This window comes from Lissotriton vulgaris, chromosome 12 (genome assembly GCF_964263255.1).
Source record: "Lissotriton vulgaris chromosome 12, aLisVul1.2, whole genome shotgun sequence".
NCBI classification, from domain to species: Eukaryota; Metazoa; Chordata; class Amphibia; order Caudata; family Salamandridae; genus Lissotriton; species Lissotriton vulgaris.
The window spans coordinates 501,641,549-501,654,932 of NC_141700.1; the positions used below are offsets into that span (position 1 = coordinate 501,641,549).

Here is a 13,384-nt window from a genome sequence, read left to right on the forward strand (position 1 = left end):
AATAAAAACACTTTCCTATAGCACAAGTTGCTTACCTTCGGAAAAGATATATCTGTAAGAAACAGTAGTTAGTATTAGATTCCTTACCTTAGAAAATCCCCAGGCGTCAGACTTGATCCGGAAAATTTCGCGTAGCAGTACCCCTGCGCGTCGGTAGGCGTTGTTTGCGGCTCCGCGTCCATCGTCGGAGTCGTTGGCGCCGGGATAACGTCGGAGTACTTAGACACCGCCCTTGTGCGCTGACGTCAGTTCTTATACACAGCTTTTCCGCGCCAGAAATGCAGAACCATGATAAAAACAACACTGGTGCCAAGAAACTAGGGCCCTAAAAGGGATGACCTTAACCCTAGATATCGGTTCGCAGAATGGGGAGGGTGGGTGGGGCGGTAAGGAATCTGATACTAACTACTGTTTCTTACAGATATATCGTTACCGAAGGTAAGTAACTTGTGCATCTGAAAGAAACAGGTTAGTATTAGATTCCTTACCTTAGAATAGATACCCCAGCAATACCAACCCCGGTGGTGGGTCTGCGAACCAATGAGCACACCAGAAAGTCCTGGAGAACGGAAAGGCCAAAGAAGCCATCTCTCCGGACGTGGCTGTCCAGGCAGTAGTGTCTAGCAATCGTGTGCAGCGAGGCTCACGTAGCTGCCTGACAGATGTCCTGCAAGGTGAATCCTCCGACCCAGGGCATTAGTAGCTGCCGTGGCCCGAGTGGAATGGGCCCTCAGCCCAACAGGAGGCTCCTTTTTAGCCAAAGAATAGCATGCCTTGATGCACAAGACGACTCACCAAGAAATGGTTCGCTTGTGCACCGCCCGTCCTTTCTTAGCGCCCACGTAACCAAAAAAAGAGTTGGTCATCCACCCGGAACTGGCGTGTGCGATCCAGATAGAATGAGAGTGCAGGTTTTAAGTCCAGACGGTGGAGCCTCTCTTCCTCTTTCGAGGGAGGCGGAAAGAAGGTGGGCAAGGTGATGGACTGCCCGATGTGGAAGGCTGTGACTACCTTGGGCAGGAAAGAGGGTCGCGTCTGCAACACAACTTTGTCCGGATGGACAGAAAGGAAAGGAGGTTTAAAAGAAAGAGCCTGGAACTCACTCACTCTCCTGGCAGAGGTGATGGCAACCAGGAATGCAGTCTTGAGAGTAAGGAGGCGAAGAGGACAGTTATGAAGTGGCTCGAAAAGAGCACACATCAGATAAGTCAGAACAAGGTTCAAGTCCCACTGAGGCATCACGAAAGGAACAGGAGGAAACATATGAGTGATGCCCTTCAAGAACCTATTTACAACTGGGGACTTGAACAAAGAGGGCTGATCAGGGAGCCTTAAGAAGGCGAAAATGGCAGAGAGGTAGCCCTTTAGAGTCCCCAGAACAGAGCCCTGCTGGGCAAGAGACAGAAGAAAGAGGAGAACCTCAGAAAGAGGGGCAGAGAGTGGATCCACAGCCTTTGCTGTGCACCATGCCACAAATTTGTTCCACCTGCAGGCGAATACCGATTTTGTGGAGGGACGCCTGGCTACCAGAATCACATCACAGACTTCAGGAGGCAAGTCAAATGGCCTCAACTGTCTCCGCTCAATCTCCACGCATGGAGGTGGAGGCTGGACAGGTTCGGGTGGAGGACCGTCCCCTGCTGCTGCAACAGAAGGTCCTTCTGAAGAGGCAGACGAATCGGGGGGATCGACTGACATGCTGATTAGCTCGGGAAACCAGTATCTTCGTGCCCAGTCCGGAGCCACAAGGATGACTTGGGCCCGGTCGCACCTGATCTTCTTCAGCACTCTGGGTAGAAGTGGTATAGGCGGAAAGGCGTACAACAGACCGCAACTCCACTCGTAACGAAAAGCGTCTCGGAGCGAGTGCCGCCTTGGAAATTCCAACGTGCAGGACTGATGACATTGCGCGTTCTCTTCTGTGGTGAATAGATCTAACCAAGGCTCTCCCCACTGCTGAAAGAGACCGTGCGAGTTCAGACGCCATTTGTGATCCATCATGCACCGACGGCTGAGTTTGTCTGCCCTGGCGTGTTCAGGGAACCTGCCAGGTGTTGAACCACCACGGTCACGCCCTGATGTTCCAGCCAATGCCAGAGGCGCAGAGCCTCCTGGCATAGGCTCCACGACCCCACCCCGCTCTGTTTGTTGGAGTACCACATGGCGGTGGTGTTGTCAGTGAACCACTACACTCCCCCGAACAGAGGGGAGGAATGCCTTCTGTACAAGCCGGATCGCCTGCAGCTACAGAATGTGGAGCCGGGACTCCGTCGGAGGCCAGAGGCCTCTGATCTCTGCCTCTCCCATGTGGCTCCCCCAGCCCTGGAGGGACACGTCCGTCACAACTACGTGCTCCGGTTGGGGGTAGGGAGAGGGATCTGCTTCTGACCCAATAGCGGTCCGTGAGCCACCACTGCAACTGTCTTGCAGTGCCCTCCGAGATCAAGACATAGTCTGACAAGTTGCCCTGATGCTGGGCCCACTGAAACTTCAGGTCCCACTGCAGAGCACGCATCCGCCACCTGGCGTGATGCACCAGAAGGATGCAGGAGGCCATCAGCCCCAGAAGCCGCAGCGTCAACCTGACCGCGACTCGGGATAACGGCTGAAAGTTCGGAATCAGAGCCTGAATATCCCGAACCCGCTGTTCTGGAGGATAAACCCGAAACTGCGCCGAACCGGTCCGATGAAGTGGGGCTTCTGAGAGGGACACAGGTGTGACTTCAGCACATTGATGGAGAACGCCAGCAGGTGCAGGAGGTCGGCCATAGTCTGGAGGTGGCTGACGACTGTCTGGGACGAGCCCGCCTTCAACAACCAGTCGTCGAGGTAGGGGAAGAATAAAACCCCTAACTTGCGCAGATGAGCTGCGACCTCCACCATTACTTTCGTGAACACCCTTGGGGCGCTGGTATGGCCGAAGGGGAGCACGGTAAACTGAAAGTGCTCGTGGCCTACCGTGAACCGCAGGTAAAGCCCAGTGAGCCGGCAGGACAGGGATTTAAAAATATGCGCCTGCAAGTCCAACGCTACCATCCAGTCTTTTGGGTCTAGGGCAGCTAAGACCTGAGCCAAAGTCAGCATCTTGAACTTCTCCTTCCGGAGGAAGCTGTTGACATTCCGTAGGTCCAAGATAGGGCGTAGGCCCCCTTTGCCCTTCTTGGGAACCAGAAAGTAGTGGGAGTAACAACCACACCCTACTTCTGGCCCAGGAACGCGCTCAATGACCCCCTTGGCCAAGAGGGCCTTAACTTCCTCTCGCAAAAGTTGCAAGTGATCCCCCGACACACGGTGGTACTGCGGTGGCATGGCTGGAGGGGTCGCCTCGAAGGGGAGGGAGTAGCCTTTTTGGACGATTTGGAGCACCCACCTGTCCGATGTGATGGAGCGCCAGTGGAGGAAGTGATGGTGAAATATGCCCCCCACTGGCATCGAATGGGCCTGAAAGCTCGGACTAGGAAGGCTGAGGCGGATGCTGCGGGGGTGGATGTGGACTGGCCGAGCCGTTGTCCCCTGTTACCGCAGCGACGGTAACCACTCCCGCCGCCGCGCTGAATTGTAGTCTGCCGGCCCGTGGCTGGCAGGACGTGTGGGGGCGCCCCTCCCGTGGCCACGAAAGGAGAAGGTTGCTGACGCGGCCCGACAGGCCAAAGGACTTGGCCGTAGCCCTGGAGTCCTTAAAGCGCCCAGCGCACTATCTGCATTGCCACCGAAGAGGTGGCTGCCATCAAACTGCATGTCCATAAGGGTGTTTTGGACATCGGCCGAGAAGTTGGTGAACCTCAGCCGGGCGTGGCGGCGAACCGCCACAGACGTGGAAATCGCTCTTCCCAGCGAGTCCTTGGTATCCAGTCCACACCACATTGAATACCGTGCTTCGTCTCATCCCCCCGCGAGGGGTTGAGCGAGCTTCGCCCGGGCCCCCTGCGGGCACTCAGGCAGCACTGCCGCGACCGTATCCCACGGAGAGTGGGTGTAACAGCCCAAGAGGCACGCGGTGTTGACCGACCGCAATCTCAAACTAAGGGAGAAGAACATCTTCTTTCCGAATTGCTCATACCTCTTGGATTCCTGATCCGGTGGTGCAGTCGGGAATGCGGATTGGGAAGTAGAGGCCTGGATAACCAAGCTCTCGGGGGTGGGATGGGTGGACAAGAAACTAGGGTCGCCCGGAGCAGGGCGGTGGCGCCTAGCGACGTTCCTATCTACAGGGGGACCTGTAGAGGGCCTGGATCAGATGCCCAACAGGACGTCCGTCAGAGCCTCATTAAACGGTAGTAGAGGCTCTGGAGAGCTTACCTGCGGTTTAAGGACCTCTGTGAGGATGTTAGACCTCACCTTCGCAACGGGGAGCTCAAGAGCCAAGTCCTTGGCTGCCCTCGTCAGCACCACACTATAAGCTGCCCTCTCCTCCGTAGCCACCGTAGGAGGGGAGAAAAAACCAGTGTCTGGTGAGGTATCCAGGCCACTGGCCTCCCCTAGTTCCTGTGTCCAGTCCTGAAATGACTGGCACTCACGTGCCAGGGGGTCCTCAGACCCCCCCAGTCTCCCTCGTCGTCCATGTCCTGAAAATAGGGTGTAACGGATGGACCCAGATCCTCGAAAAACTCCGCATCGGCCGGCATCAAATGCAGCGTCGAGCGCCGCCGCTCTGATGCCGGATCTGGACCGAGGGGTGGACCAGGGACGGCGTCGTGCGGGGACGACGACGGGGATGCCACCCTCGGGGCTGAAGTCGGCGGGGTCGTAAGATCGACCGGCAGAGACCCGGATCCGGAACTGGATCCAGCGGAGCCTTGCGGCGTCGGGAACAAAGTCGTCAAAGGCGGGGGGCCGAAGCACCCGGCACGCTTGGACTCCTAGTCGGGGCCGCATGGCCCGAAGGCGCCGCGGAACCCGACGGAGAGAGCGACCTCATGCTTTGTTGTCCTCCGGCGTCCCGTTCTGCCAAGGGACCGGCGGATATGGAACAGGCCGCGACGCCTGGGGCGCCACGTGGGCGGTGTCACCCGAACCACCGGCCGCATCGCGCGAGCGTCGGGGGGAGTCAGAAGAGCGATGTTGCCTCTTTAGCTTCTTGTGCCTCTTACCTGAGGACTTGGAGCCCGACGAGTGGTGTCAACTCGCCGAGCTGTGATGACTCCGGCCCCGCGACCGGTCCCTCGATCTCCTTCCGGACCATGACCTCGAACGGCACGGGGCAGAGTGCCAGAGCTCGAGGCGCTTACAGGACCGCCCCCGCCGAGCCTTCGACGTCAAGGCCCGACAGTCGGGGCATGACTTGTCATCGTGGTCGGGCCACAGGCAATGTAGGCACCGGCGATGGGGGTCGGTAACCGACATCAGTCGGCTGCAGTCAGCACAGGGCTTGAACCCGGGCATCCCTACCGGCACCGATCGAGTCGTGCGACTCGAAAGAGATCCAAAAAGGATCGAAAAAAGCGCAGTCAAAAAGTGACTAAAGGGTACCATTTTCTCCAGACCTGCGCTTGCTGGCGCGGAAAAAAGAAGAACTGACATCAGCGCGCAGGGGCGGCGTCTAAGTACTCCGACAAAGTCATCCTGGCGCCAAAGACGCCGACGATGGACGCAGAGCCGCTTAAGACGCCTACCGACACGCAGGGGTACTGCTACGCAAAATTTTCCAGATCCAGTCTGACGCCTGGGGATATTCTAAGGTAAGGAATCTAATACTGACCTGTTTCTTTCAGATGAAGTCTTCACTTAGCCAACAATCACTCCTTTAAAATAAAGCTAGACTTACTGAACCATTGCTCATTCCCAAAAGACCATCCACCAATTTTTTATTTATATATGGAGATTATCTCATTTTTTCTGGGTGTCAAAGCAAATGGACCAAAATCTGGGAGAAAAACACCAAACCAGTAAGGGGGACAAACGAGGATTGTGTGGGACTTACTTTCCGTTGCACATCAGTGAGTATTAGGTATTCAGCAGAGAGATCCAGGCAGGCTTTCAGGCCCGGGAGAACACTTGAATTGAATGGGTCCGGTGAAAAACTGAAAGCATCAAAGATGGCAAAGAGCAGCATTAAAAAAACAGTAGGACATTAATAACTGAAGAGTTTTATGTAACTAACCTGTATGTGGAGTTACTTTAAAGATGATATTTATTTTATTTATCAGTGAACCAAAAGGCATTGCATGCTGTATGTAAGCAGCTTCAGAGATACTCATCCTTAAGATCAGTCAACAGGAAATCTGAGGAGTGAGGGGCGGATGGTCATATAGCCCTATCCTCCCTATTTTGTAGCATGTATTTATAGAAGATGTGATTGTATCATACTACAATGTAATGGAGTATGCATTTTATATGATATTCATGTGCGATATTTTATGGCCAAAATTGACTGAATAAACAAATATATATACACACACATATATATATATATATACATATACAAACATATGTACACACACACATATATTTTTTTTTCATGAATGAATGTTTTATTGCACAGGTACTTAAAACCATTTGCAGTATAGATTACATGCAAAACAAACAAAAAAATATTTTAAACGAGAACTTGAATTACTTAAAATCCAGACATTAAAAAGAGTTTGCTTGGGATAATATCTAATTTCAAATCTTAAAAGTATTATACTATTCACGTTTTAAAAGGAGAAAGGTTACCTATACAGCATTATGACTAAATTTAATATATCATTTTTAAAATATACCTTTAGTCAATTCAACAACAAGACTATTTTCTAGAGTCTGACTTGTTGCAGGTCAAGTCTCCTTCAATATTACCGGGACCATCTTCTTCAATAAGTCGAAGGCGCAACTTGTCCATATATCTCCCAAATCTAACCAAGTCTGACAGTAGGGTGTAAGAGAATAAAACCAAAGCTGCTTCTTTCACTGTCTGAACTCCTTTGCATAGCCACATTGTAGCAAACCAGGGTAGAAGCAAATCAATGTGTTACAAATTCTACATTTGATTTTGAGATCAAGGGACTTCCACCCAGGACTTAATTCTTTGGTTAGGGGGGCACTAATCTGGCCCACTGAATGTTTTTTAGAGCCTTCCTCCCCAATGCTTGACTAAGGTAATACTGGGTTTAATGCTCTGTGTATGTTTCAACCCAGGTTGACCTCCTCCCATTTCATAATCTGCTAAATCAATTTTACGTGACAGTTGGTAGCATTGTTTGTTGATTGCATTTTTGATGAACAGGTAGTTTATGTCCTCTTGAACCAAATTTTGTATTACCAGGTCCAGAGTTTCCACTGCTTCCCGCATGTTAAGTTGCCATGGGTTGCTTGTACCTCCGTAGATCGGTTTCAGCATGCTCTTCAGGGTTCCAGCGGGCTGGAGTACTTGATAATAGTATTTCGCCTGCGTACCCAGACATTCTTTATTCTGTTGCATCAGACCAAACTCCAGGCGGATCAAGCTGTTAAGAGTATATTTTGGTAACTTGAATATGCCTTTGCACGTCTGGCATTGTGCTTTTTCTAGCATAGTGTCCAATTTCCCTGGGAATGCCTGCTGTGCATACCCCGCTATTGCCCTTATTTCGGCTTGTAGTACTTTTCTGATTAGAACGGTCGTTGGACTTTGCATTTTCTCATGTAATTTGAACAAGGGGAAGATTGTCGACTGTACTTTGGAGTTCATTTTGTGTAGATGTAGAGTCGCTTTACCCGATTCACTTAACCAGCACCCAAGGTAATTGTAGCATTTTGCAGCTGAAACAATCTCTTTGCCCACATGCCATTTAAGTAGTGCTTGTTTTAGACAACGACTGAAAATCATTACCTTGGTCTTGTGAGAATTTACTGTTAATTCATTTCTCTCGTTGTAACTGTTTAGGGCGCTTAGAGCCCTTTGTAGTCCAATTTTGGTATTGTCCATCACCACTAAATCATCAGCGTACTGTAGCATTTAAATTTGTTGGTTCCGATTTTGGGGATTGCAAGGTTGGCATAGTGGAGCATCTTACCCAGATCTGCTGCATATAAGTTAAAAAGTGTAGTGGCAAGTACGCCTCCCTGTTTTAAGTCCGCGAATTGTAAAGCACTTTTTTGCTGTGGTGTTGTCTGCTAGTTTACCTTTAATCCAAGTAGTACTGTACAGCGAAATGAGGGCATTGAGGAGACCTACTGGAATTTGCTAGTTGCGCAATTTAGCCCAAAGCTTGTATCGGGCCACCACATCGAAGGCTGCTGAATGGTCTACAAAGCAGGCAAAGACAGTTTTTGGGGTTTTGACATATGCTTGCTGGCTTAAGTACGACGGAAGAGAGAAGACGTGAGAAGTGATAGACCGCGCCGACATCCCGCCCGAAGGTATCCAAGAAAAAATAAAAGCAGGTTCCAGAGGGGCAGAATTACAATACCCCAGGAAAACGACCTGCGAGGAATAAGAGGGGTCTGCACCCAGTTAGCTGAGGGAAAGTTGAAATATCCCCGCTACTAAAGAAATCAAGGGCGATTGAAAAATAAAATTCCTGGGCAGAATACTAATAAGGATAAGGCGAAGGCCCAATAGCACTGAGACCAAGTAAGAATAAGTGGCATGAACAAGAGCCTCATCGTGTGAAAATGAAGAAGTCTTGTTTTTAAAAGTTCTGTCCTGAGGAAGGTGTTTACACGATAACGAATAAAGCACCGAAACGCGTCGACATATGGACCTAATTTTATAAATTTTATTGTAAACTGTATATTCTTTGTTTATAGCACTACCCTGAGTGGTTACTCAGAGATTTGTATGATAATGAAATGTTGTTTAAACAAAAATTGTTAAAACAAACCTATATCTGAGTATTCAAATGTATTAAGTTTTATGAAGTGTGTACCAATCAATTTTTAACTGAAAAAATTATTTTTAAGAATAAAAAGTCTTGAGTAAAATTATCATTCTAAACGGTCTGTGTATCCATAGCTAATGGTGTCCCTATAGTGGTCAGAAAGTCAAAATTTCTTTAATGTAGGCTGATATGTCAAAATTAGATTGAACAACACAGAAAGGAATTTCTTTGTTTTACTTATTAAGTACGATATGGCTACGATGCTATCAACTGTGGAGCATCCTTTGCAAAATCCTGTTAGATAGGTGGGAGGATTTCATTCTCTTTAATCCATCTATTTAATTCTATCAATAGGGTGCTTGCATAGGCTTTCTCTTCAATATCCAAGAGGGCAATTAATCTATATTTCTTTGGTTCTGTATTGTCTCCTTTTTTGAATATTAGTTGTATAAATGACCCACACCATGAATCTGGCACCTTGCCTGTAATCGGCATTCGATAAAAAGCCTGGATAGAACCTTTCCCCAATATACCAGGTCTTCCCTAAACATTGCTCCTGGAAGACTGTTAGGCCCGGGTGCTCCGACTTTTCTTATCTTTATTATCACATCAACAGTAGAGCAGTCTCGTTCTTTGCCCACGGTTTCTGTTGTCATCTCCACGTCTATATTTGTATTCTCCATGAGGCGTTCCGCTGTGTTTACGGGATGCTTCCTTCATTTTCTATGTAGATTGTGGAGACGTGTCTCAACCATGCATCAGCGTGGACCGAATTACGCCTGTCCAAATTACCTTTTTTCAAACGGGCTATGTATTCTCAAAGCTGTCGAAGTTTATCGGGATTTGTGACATGAAGGATCGTTTGCCAATCTTCCTCTAACTTGTTTTTTTCAGGCGTCCATAGCAGATGTTTGCGCTCATTATATAATTCTTTGCACTTATGTGTTCTTAGCGTCCCGGCGATCCTATGAGCTCTTTTTGCCCTATTTAGGTTACATGTTATTTCACTGAGTTTTGTGTTGCCAAGCCGAGTTTGTGATATGGTTTTCATTTTTGGTAGGAAACTGGCTTTCTTGTGGTTACTGAGAGCAGTTTTCAAGGCGGAGGTCCATGCCATCCACTTATTCATTCTGGGCTCGATACCAGGATGTTTACCTCTACCCTCTGGTTCATCTTTCCATGTGTTTAATATGGTGGCCTTGTGCTCATTCCATGTTATCCTTCTGACTAATGAGTATTCCTCGGTCCCTGTTGAATGAGCTACTATGGAAGCTAGTTCACGTTACTTAATAATGATATTCAATTCAACCTGGAGAATTGTATGATCGCTGGTATTGTGTGCTTTTATTTCAAAATTCGCTATTTCCTGATTAAGTTGACTGCACAAAAAGATAGTCAATTGTCGAGCAGTTCTTAAATGTGGCCGTTCCTGAACAGTTTGGGTCTAAACTTTTTTGTATTTCCTCGGTGGACTCAAGATCATAATTTTGTAGGAAGGTGTTGAAAATTCTTCCTGAGCTAGTTAAATGAATTCTGTTACTCGTCTTCGTTCCAAGGTGGTGCAAATTTAAATCACCCACAATCACTTTAGCTGATAGCGAATGAATACATAGAATTTCCTGTATTGAAATAATCATGGTTTTTGTAGCCTCCAATTTTGACTGACCATGCACGTTTAATTTTACGTTTATTACCAAGATTGAAGCGCTACCTTCTCTATCCCCTTTTCCCTCAACTACAAGTGCCTGTAACATATCTGACTCGGTTTTTAGCTTCCTTACTGTCAACTGTTTTACATAAAAAGAGATCCCGCCTGATAGTCTCCCACACCAGTTGCTTTTAAGTGCTAATTTGTGGAAACCGGCGGAGCCTTCCAGATGTACAGGCTCGGTGGCCCAAGTTTCTTGTAGGCATAACATTTCTCCTTCCTGCAGTATGTTTATTGCTGTCGCTTGTTTAAGAGCTTTATGTATGTCCACCACATTCCAGGAAACTATTTTAAGATTGGATTTTCTGTTTTGGTTGAGGCATGAAATGCTAGACTTTTCCACTAATGAGGGATTTATGGTAGGCTGCTCTCATGGGATCGGCGAGGCATCAGAAATAACCACTTGAACATCAGGAATAGCTAGTACAGCGCTGTTTCTCACTACTTATCCTGCTGTGTTGATCCTTCTGTTGGATTTTATGTGGTGTGTCATCTTTTACTGTCCTGTTTTTGAACGTATCCTCCTGTGTTCTGACTGATATACTAAGAATTTTATAATTCTGATCTGGTTGTATTTTCGAGGTGCCTCTCAATAAGCCATGCAGTGCTCTTTTACTTTCTTTGTGTTTTTAGCTATGTTTTCTGATTCAAGTAAAATTAAAGGGTACTTTTCTTGCTCTGGCTCCATTTTACAATCCCCCAATTTTTAAAGATGTATTTTTCCCCGAGCACCACGTCTAACATATGGTGATTTATCCAAGTCACTAAAGTGTCTTCATGGGGGATATCTCCGTCCCTTGATTCAAATTGAACACCAACAATGTCTTCACTTTTTATGTGAGACAGTGAATGTATGTTTTGTAGGAGCCTTAATAAGTTCCCCCTATTTAATGTATCGTGCCTGCCCTTTGATTTATATTGTGGTTGAAAAATGCTTTTACATGTATTACGAGTGTAGGGATAATTTAATGTCTTGCCGGTCTCAGGCTGTAGATGTATTGTTCTTTTGCCTAGTATCTCTCTGTGTAGGTTGGATATATTACTGGTCGCAGGCAGTAGGTTTTTTATTCCTTCACAAGGTGTCTCTTTAGGAAGATCAACGGCTGTTTTACCCAAACAGGTTTCAATTGTGGCTTCTGAATATATATATATATATATATATATATATATATATATATATATATATATATATATATATATATATATATATATATATATATATATATACACACACACATACATACACACATACACACACACCTTCCCCAAATGTTAAAATGGCAAACTGTACAGCTTAATCAGGAAGAAAATGTTTTTTATCACCATGTGAGGGGCTCATCAAAACATCTTTAAAAGGGGGGCGGGAACTCACCGCACAACCTGAAGACAGGTCCATGAAATTGTGCACCACATCTTCAGCTCTCTGTTTTGATCTGCCCCAGTGATCAAAAACCTCCAGAATGGAACACTGCATTAAAAAGGGTAAAATAGGAATTAGAAAAAGCTTTCAAACAAAGCAGAATTAGCATACACTGGTTACACCAAATCACATAAACAAACTTGTTAAGAACTGGGTGCGTTGTCAAAGAGTCCTGACATGAAATGTAAATTAAGGGTAAGAATAGCTTAAATTCTTTTGTAAAGAAGGTGGAAGATGGGCTGGGGCTGCAGGCTTAAGTGCTGATACATTGAAAGACATCACCGGTGGCAACGCATTTTTTCTAATGCGTACTCCAGCTTGTCACAGATTATTCATTAAGAAAAAGACCAAGACATCAGATTTGATGTGGAAAATGCTTTTATTTTTGTTTTTCAGTTGTTAGGTGATTCCAGATCCTCTCAAAGCTAGGCACTGTCACAGTAAGTGACTAATGAGGCCTGAATAAATGTGGTATACAGCAATAGTGTCAGTTACAACTTAATAACCCACATTATAGAAAAGAGAAGAAGCAAAGATATAGACAGATAATCCCGAGAAATGCTCATGAGATCGAGGGTGAAGGAGTGAACGAATTATCTGTAGGACGATTACGTATCCATTGAAATACACATTATTAAAGTGCAGCAACCTTTCCTCCCAATGTATATTTCTTTTATCAAGGTTCTTATCTAGATCTAAAACCAGAGAAGTCTCCGAGACTGAGGTACCACCTAAAATAAGAAACTGTATTACAACGGTATGTCAATATATTTTTTTCATCTGTCACCTACATGTTGAGCCAGGAATGTCTCTTTAAGGTATGAAGTAAAGGCCAATGTAGCAGCTCTGCAGATATCCTAGATATCGGCTCTTCTCTGAAGAACCAAGGAAGCTGCCATAAACCTAATGGAATTGGCAATAACATCAAAAGCAGTGGTCCTAAACATGTACCTTGTGAGGAACGTGATGTTAGCCACTTATTCTATACATACATTTTTTTAGATTGCTACAGAGCACAATTTATGTTGTGAAGAAGGGCTTCTACAGCCTTCTCTAGATCAGTTCTTTCAGTGCCTACTCTAACAACCTTTCCCAATGTTACACTAAGGCAGAAGCACAAATCTTCCAGGATCACAAGGCTCAAAAGGAGTGTCGCTGCAACTCTGTAGTGGTGGATTGTGTACTCGCTAAAGTGAATTGCTAGCATCTTGCTAAACATTATGAGAGAGCCAGTAAGATGCTTTAGGTAGTAAACAATATGACTGTTTCTGTGTAAGGAACATGTGATGGTAGATTAAAAAGAGTACTTTTGCAACAGACAGTTTGTGTATAAGCTTAAAGGCGTATTACTAAATGTGCCTCTTTCTCTCATCAACCAATGATTTAATATCTGGGGTGAGTTTCATCAGCACATCTAGAGAGCTAAGGCATAGCTCACAAGAACATATCAAGTATTCTGCTAATTGCAGCATGATGACA

General features: G+C 46.5%; 1 protein-coding gene across 1 annotated transcript in view; it reads right to left on the minus strand.

Annotated features, from left to right (window-relative positions):
• EDC4 (enhancer of mRNA decapping 4) overlaps positions 1-13,384 on the minus strand; it is an 841,744-nt gene that overhangs the window by 574,732 nt on the left and 253,628 nt on the right. The window contains exons 10-11 of the mRNA XM_086945254.1: positions 11,858-11,953; positions 5,921-6,020 (exon numbers count right to left, since the gene is read on the minus strand). Coding sequence (XP_086801380.1) covers positions 5,921-6,020; positions 11,858-11,953 — 196 coding nt within the window. The remainder of the gene's footprint in view (positions 1-5,920; positions 6,021-11,857; positions 11,954-13,384) is intronic.